General features: G+C 21.7%; 1 protein-coding gene across 2 annotated transcripts in view; it reads left to right on the top strand.

Moving 5' to 3' along the window:
- The window catches only part of LOC112600510 (MAGUK p55 subfamily member 5), a 49,889-nt gene that overhangs the window by 14,183 nt on the left and 26,697 nt on the right, over positions 1–9,009 (top strand). For both annotated transcript variants that reach the window (XM_025347750.1, XM_025347751.1), the window contains 2 exons: positions 3,781–3,935; positions 7,659–7,906. In XM_025347750.1, the coding sequence (XP_025203535.1) occupies positions 3,781–3,935; positions 7,659–7,906 (403 nt within the window). The remainder of the gene's footprint in view (positions 1–3,780; positions 3,936–7,658; positions 7,907–9,009) is intronic.

Below are 9,009 nucleotides of genomic sequence, written 5' to 3' on the forward strand. Positions count from 1 at the left end.
ATGTGAATACGTATGAGAGAAATATTCTGTGAGATTGCAGTATTGATGTTCAGATGAGTGTAAAATCATATCTATATGATAAACACGATTTAAAACATAGGTAGGTATGCACAAAGAACTTTAATGACCATACACGTCGTATAAAATAAATAAGTCTAATGTAATGGATTTTATTTTAAATCGTATTGTTCTGTGTTAAAAGTCACGCACTTATCATTTTTATTAAGCACAAAAAACTTCTAAAGTTATTGTCAATCGTTTTTACTTTTGATACCTAAAAATAACTATTATTTATACTTTTTAATATTAAGTTAATTTTATGAATTCCATACCACAGTGTATCTAAATGCTTAATCTGTTTAATATGCTTATAATTGTAATTAATTAATTATATTAGTAAATATATACATTTCTTTAAAATATACAAACAATTATCATTAGAAGATATTTTGTTTTTTAATTATGATATTAATATTATTAAACATTTTTATTTAAAATTTTCGAAAAACTATTATATGTGTTACATTTATATGAATGATTGCGTGTTTTACTGTTAGTTCAGATTTATTTTATAAAAATGAACATGTGTATGTATTTTAAACTACATTTCTATTAATTTAAATTTAAAAATTTTTATAATTTTTTATTATATTCTCATTGATTTACTAAAACTATGAAATATTATACTTACTAATATATTATAAATGTATAACTTAATCTTTTTTCAATTTTAAGTTCATCGGTATATATATCTATTACAAATACACACTATATACTTATTTACGTTTAGTAGAAAAAATTTTAAGTTATGTAATATACAATATTTTTTGTAATTTAGTTTTAGAAGAAAATAATATTTCTATTGAATTTAATTATTCTTGGGCTAGATTAATATACGTATGACAATATTAAATTTGAATATACTATCAGTACATTATAAAATTACAATTAACCTATTATAAGCTTTAGGAATTACACCTACATGACTTTAAAAAGGTTTATTTTATGTTTCAAGGCTATTTTAAGTGAAAAATTTAACTATATAACAATGAATATAATGATAATAATAAATATACTACAAACATTGCATTTAATTTATTGTAAAATTACGTTTAAATTGACTTTTCTGTTTGATGATTTTTGCATCTCTTTATACGAATTTATAATTCATAGTTCTTATATTATAAATAGTAAATCCAATAATGTACATATACGCCTTTATATATTTAAATCATGTGATAAAAAGTTTTCATAAAAAGAAATCATTAACCAAAAGTAATTCATATTTTCTGTTCTTTTAAATTTGGTTAAAATCAAATAAACTTGTTTGAAATGCTTGATTTTTTTAAATTATAATTATTTTGAAGATAAATGATATTTATTGTAATTAAACTTAATAGGAACCATAAAATAATACATATTATATACAAAACATAAAATCTATTATTTTGTGTGTAGTCATTTAAGAAAACCAATTTGAGCATATAAAGTATATTTTATTTTATATTTTAATGTTTAATACAAAATAAAATTACATTAAAATATAATATTTAATAAAATAAATGTTTATTTCATAATTTAATACAATTTATTAATCAGTTTTAAGCATTTAAATCACATGCTAAAGGGACTATAGCCCACTGTTGATTGATATTTTATTAAACGTTAAATAATTTGTATACAATTTATTATTAGCATTTGAAAATTAAAGCATAATATTATGTAGCCTACTTATATTGCATAGGTGGGCTAAAACCTATAGTTACTATAATATATTATTGCTATAAACCATATTATTTTGTATGATTTTATTTGCAATTATAATATTATATTATTTTAATCTACATCAGATGTCATATTTTATTTTATACATGCACATATTTTATTATGCCCGTCGTTATGTGATACTATGTTTAATATAAACATATTTTATATAAATATCTTAACTGTTTAAAATTTACCACTACTTAAAATATACTATTTATTTTTATAATTGCAATTAAAAATTAAAAGTTGCATTATTAAATCGATTAACCTTAATTTTTACTCAATTAACGTTTTTTATTGTTGGAAAGCGAACAAAATTGCGTAGTTTACATGACTTCGCTAAATTAAAGTATACTATATTATCATGTGTAGATAATTATATTATAAACGTTAAGCATATTTTGTTACAATTGTTAAATACAATACTCACAGTAGGAATCTTTTTATTATTGTTATTTTAAATATAATGATTATAAATTGTTAATTATAAGCTTTAAAAAATCTTATTACTATTATAATTTTACATCTGTTTTACACATGTAGTTTCATTGTTTAAACTTACAACTATTGTGTTATAGATTCTAACTTGAAATATATTTCTATTTTGGCTCAAAACTAAACTGAACTTTAATTTAAAGAAAAAGACGTTATTTTTAATTTTTTGAATACATGCAAAAAGTTATATGATTGAAAAATAATATAAATAAAATTTTATCTCAAATGCAATAATTATTTTTAACTTGTTTAATATCCACAAATTGTAAACATTAATAATACATTGCTATTAAATTTGTAGATATTTACTTCTTATTATCTATATTCTACATAATTTCTGTAAACGATTCACGGCGAGGGGTATTAAAATAATATGAAATAATATGTTCGTATTTCGTCATTACTATAAATTCTTCCTTAGTCATTAATAAGTGATAAAATATAATGTTATGTTATAGCCTGGGACTATCTAACGCTGTAGACGTAATAATTTAGTAAATATATTTTGTAATATAACAATGAGAAACAAATTTATTATATTAACAAACTATGTTTATCATGTCCTTGAGAATCTTTTTTTGTAGATATTTAGTGATTTTTGTAGTATTATTACTCACTGATTGTAATTTAGTATGACGGTTAACTATTGTGAAATGAACACACACCTGAATTGTGAAATATAATTAACATTGAAAAAACACCGGAAGTATTTTTATAAGTATGTTTCATATGCATTTAACAATATATTCTACGGTTTAATTTTTAATGTCTACTATAAATTATATACATTTTTTTTTTAATAACTTTATAATTACATAATTTATCTATTTAAAATTTTAAATTTATATTAACTTTTAACTTAAAATCCACAACTATAAATTAAGTAAACAGTAATACGTATCAACAACTTTTTGTGTATAGGTATTATGTATTGTACAAAAATTGCAATCATATTTGTTTTTAAATTGGAATGTTATCATTTCTATAAAATTCAGAAAGTTTAAATAGAAATTATTTATTATTAGAGTAATGGGTTTTAACTAATAATTAAAATAATTATCTTACAACTTATTAATAGTGTATGGGCGATTAAATTTTATTTAAATGTTATAATGATAAATATATTTTTTTGGATTTGTTAATTTTTAAGATTATTAATGACCCAGTTCAAATACTGAAAGTAGAATCAATTCGGGAATTTCCATTACGATCTTTGACCAGTAATTGAGTGGTATATTGCAATGCTCATTTTTGTTTATTATTAACAATCATCATAAAGTAATAGGATGTGTTAGAGAGTAGGTCACAAGGAAACCTCAAGTTTCTCCGGGACGATGACCGGTATCAATTTCTTCTCGAAGATATTGATAGCGGAAACCGGTTTTCTTGTAAAGTTACAAAGGTAGAGGGGTTTGGCAGTCAAGTTTAAATTATTAATATCAAGTTTAATTAAATGGATATACAACTGAACACGACAAATGTAAATTTTATCAATTTTATTTGTTTGTTATCATTTAGTCGTTACCACCAGCATAGACTCGGCAGGTTCCGATCTAGGTCAAGTTCACGATGCCTTTTTCATCGGAATTGAAGATGAAGCTAAAGAACGGTTGGAACGGCTGGCGGCTAGTAAACGTATCACACCAGTTGACATTACTAAATTGGCTCATCAGGTATGTTTTTTTAATTTTTACTATAATAAATCAGAGCATTTAATGACTAATTATCAATTTTTTAAATTGCTTTTGTTCAAAAACTAATTGGTTTAATAATATTCTGAGTGCCTACTCGTAGATATTGATTTTAAGGTATATCAATACATAAATGCATAATTTTAAAATTCAAATATTGAAATCTTTTTCATTAAACTCAGATGAATTCCTGCATAATTATGAGTCACTTTATTTTTATTATGTAAAATGTTTTACCAGTGTTTACAATGAGTCAGGAATTTCGAATATATAATCGTCTATAATGTATTATATTTAAATTTACAAAAAAATAAATAGAATTACTTCTGTTTAAATATGAATATAAATTTGTTTAGGTAGTTGCTTACTATTTTTATGTGAAATAAGCTAGTGCTGCACGTGTACAATAATAATTTACAGCAATATTGGATTTTTTTTTAAATTTTTGGTTAATGTTTCTATAGAAATACATTTCAATATCTATTTATTATAGCTTACAGGTATATATTTTATGATGTTTAATATTATAATTATACAATTTAAATTTTTTATAAATTTAAATTGTACCTATTACATACGTTTATACATATTCTATAATAGTATGTTTTAAATAAAATTATAGGGTACAATATATTATTAATTTAACAAACTGTTTTAAGTAAAAGTATATTTTAAAAATATGTCATTAACACATTGATGAAATAATTTTTTTTAAGTTTAAACTTTTGCTCAAGTTTTTTATTTTTCGGCTTTATACATTGACATAGGTATAATATACAAAAAATAAGGATGTTGTAAGATAGATTTGTTGTGTAAAATAACGTGTCTTTTGCTTTTATAGTAAAATACATATTTTTTTTTTTTTTAAAGGTACTTAATAATTTTATGAACGATATAAATATTATATTAATTTTTGAAAAAATTATTTCAGACTTTTTTGTCTTTACCGGTCATTCATTTATGTATTTATTTTGTTTTAGAATGTTAAGCGCCTGGTTGTATATGCAATTTTTAATACATAAATGAATGTTTTGTAGTACTATACTAAAAATAATTCCTTATGTTATACTAACCAAAAAAAAAAAAGAAAAAAATGATTTATTTAATAAAATATTGTATTCATAGTTTTTATTATGTTAATTTTGGATAGGTAGGTAATTATATTATATAATTTCATATTTATATATTTTAATTAATGGCATATTAAAAATATATAACTATCTGAGTACACAATTATAATTTAGCTATGGAAAAAAATTGGTCATTACACAAATTTCTCTATGTAGATTTGAAAATAAGAAAATGCTGTAGTCAATTTGAATGTATTAAAATTGTGCATAAACTATTATTAAAAATAAAGTATCTAACTATTAATATAACTTAAATAATAATTAGAGCACATAAATTATTATTTTATCGTAATTATATACACAATTTTTAGGATATTTCAGAACCTCTTCCAATAATAAGATAAAAAAGTTTTTTTTACATTAAATAACACTACAATTAAAACATGAATATTGATATTACTATTCGTAAAGTATATGCATACTTTTGACATTGTTTGAATATTTTATTTTATACATCTATACATATATTTCTAAAAATAATGTAGTATTGTAAGTTGTACCAATTATAAAATTTTTCAATTAACAGCAGCTTAATCCTGTTGAATTATGTTTTTATTTTTTTATGGTTATGTTTTGTTTTGGTAGTATTTAATAATATTTATTAATCATTGCTTTTCATTGTAAACAATTTAATTTATTATTTAATTTTCATTTTAGACTAGATTTTTGTGACATATTAAATTTGAGTAATTTAAAGAATATATACTACAAAATGTTGACAAATTAGATATATTTTTTAATTGCAATCTCAGTATTCAGTGCTGTGGACTATTTCAATTAATATGTTTAAGAATCGGTTTAAATCTAAATGTTTTGAAATATATATTAAAACTAAACTCGTTATTTTTATCTATTTTATAATAAAAGTAATTGAAAAATAAATAGGGAATTATAAGAATATTGTAACATGGATGATTAGAAATTATAAATACTTACTATAACTGTATTATCATCATACTGTTCACTACACAATTTATTCAAAATACTAATTTAATACTTAATTAGCTTTTCATAGTAAACACATATTTATTGTTCTTACAACAATGTTTTAACAAACAATCAATATACATCCCATTCTTCAATGTCAAAAATTATAACATCTTCATAAATTAATAATACGAGTACATAATAATAAGAGTACATTTTTTATTTTTCTAAAATTTCAGTTTAAGGGTAATGAAAGCTATCCCTAAATATGACATTTGTGTGTGATTTCTAATAAGATCAACTAATAATTTATATTTTTATATGTTTATAAAATATATTAAAATCTAACATATCATTATCATTTTTAAAAATAAATAATACTTAATAAAGGTTTTCAAAACAAAAGAAAAGGACATTTAGATATATTTTTTTATACATATTCTATGTTAAATAAATAAAATGTTTCTATTTTTTTTTTTTTTATATAGTATAATATACAATATTAACCAACCATAATATAATATAATACATATTTTGAATATAAATAAGAAAAATAAGTTATGCGATACACACAAAACATATTTCTGTCGTTCAATATCGTTAAATAAATATAACTAAATATACATTATTATAATAATTTGTATTTTATAATAAATAGTAATAAATTACAATGGTAGATAAAAACTGTAACAGTATTATACAGAATCAAATGCATATTATGTTTTACTTTCTGAAAATATTTTAAGTAGGACTATTGTGTAAAGCAGGTATATAAAACTAAATTTCTAGAATAAGTGAATCTGCACTATTTCAATTTATACTATTTGGTCATTCGGGTGGTTTATTTTAATGTGAAATAATTTGCGACTGTGAAATATGAGCGTTGGTCAAAAACTTAAATTTGAAATCGGATACCACACCATGCGGTCCGCATGAAAACAAATTTAGGCCATTTTATGCCGTCAAGATTTATGAGCTAGTTAATTAGACACGTTTCTGTTTCCGACCTGTAAAAAGGTTCAACTATATGGCGCCGAAATGCTCCCTTTAACTATTCGTAAATCTTATGGTTATGTCTGGTATACGGTATTCTATAGCTTGTCTTTAAAACGTTTTTAATATGCGTTTAATCATCACGAATAGTTTTTATACCGAATAGCGTACGTATATTAAATATACATTAATAGATAATTTAGATTGATTGTAGACAGTATTACCTACCATATAAGTTATATGTATTTAAGTGAGAATTTTTTTCTTAATTTTCAATAATATCCAATGCTTATTGTTGGGTTTGAACTATTCAAGTATAAATAGTACAATGAAATATTCATTTTTATTTACAAAAAAATGTTCTAAATGAATAACATTACTATTTACAATTAGCTATATATTTATTAAAGGAAACAAAGATATTTCCACGTGATAATGTATAGTTTATAATACTATATTATGTAGGTTCATTTTTAAAATAGTTGTTTACACATAATTGGTGTATAACATGTCTTAAAATGATCATTATTTATTTTGTATTATAAATGCAAGTATTTATTATTGTAGAGTTTTGGTCGACTTTTTTTTTAATCTAATCAATTACTTCCATTTTATTGGAAAACATTTTTTATAATTTATTTTTATTTTTGTTTAGTTGATGCGTCAGTTGCATCCAACAGCCGAACTCAACGATTTTTTTGACAATAAAGTACAGAATAGTCTTTGTTCTTCATGCCTACCGGATAACGGAAATAAATTAACTGAACAATCCGATCCAAAACTATCAAGGAGACCTAGTTCACCATTCAATAATGGGCTCACTGAGGTCCTTATCTGCAAAGATGTTACCGATAGTAATAATAGACTGAAAGCTGTCGACGAGACCAACGAAACTGAAAACAGGTAAGGTGTGATACATGATAACTATTTAAAATCTAATTGATTGAAATATTAAAAAAAAAAATATTAATATCGTAAATCAGTTTTACAATATACAGGTATAATATTTGTATGTTGTCTATTATGTTGGTATTTTAGTTGTTGATTATAGGCTATGCAGTATGTAATATATTTATCAAAGCCGATAACAAAATTATGAGTATTATACACGGCACTAATTTTAACAAGCAAAAATAATTTTCATTTGTAACCATTTCACGGATATTATATATTTATTTCATTATTTAATTTTATTGTATGATTTATTTTTTATAGAATGTTTATTATATACGGTCTTCATGCATTTAAATATTTAATTTTGAATTAATAGTGTATTGTGTAGATGATTTAGTATTTATCGCTCATATTTTTTTACAGACATTTGCTAATTTTGTATAGACAATTTCAACAATAAATAATTTGCATTTTAATTTAATACATTCAATTAGTTAAATTATTTTATTTTGAATATATCTATTTAATTGTATAAGGTTAAAAAAGTTTATAAAGTTAGGTCCCAATAATGTTCCCTAACATTTTAAATTCCGTAGACAGTTATTCGTTGGTTTTTTCTTTAAATTCGTTAAATATCCAATTTTAAAAAATATGTATATAGATACTAGACATTATTATCCATGTCACACTATATTCATCAAGAATAGTATAGAAAGCTATATATTACTATGCTGGTTAGTATTTTTAATAATTTGTGTTAAAGTGTGTTTGTAGTGTTGAGCATAATAAATAATTGCTTTCTAAAATTCGTATAGTAATCGAAAATTCATAACAAATATAGGTATTTAATATTTTAGATATGAAAATCGTTTCAAGATCATACACCTACAATTATAATATAATACACTATAGCGTATTACTATGTACAATATAATTCAATGACAAATCTGTATTAAAAAAAATATTAAATTTTAAGTTTAAGTTAATGGTGTAGAATGTAGGTACATTAAATGAGAATAAGTGTTATTGTAGAATTATTACTAATAGGTTATTTTACTAAAACTATTTACATTTAAAACTACAATAATATCTAAATATTAAGCGTTTGTCTG

The sequence above is a fragment of the Melanaphis sacchari genome, unplaced genomic scaffold (genome assembly GCF_002803265.2).
Source record: "Melanaphis sacchari strain LSU unplaced genomic scaffold, SCAv2.0 Contig65_pilon_pilon, whole genome shotgun sequence".
In the NCBI taxonomy this organism is placed as follows: domain Eukaryota; kingdom Metazoa; phylum Arthropoda; class Insecta; order Hemiptera; family Aphididae; genus Melanaphis; species Melanaphis sacchari.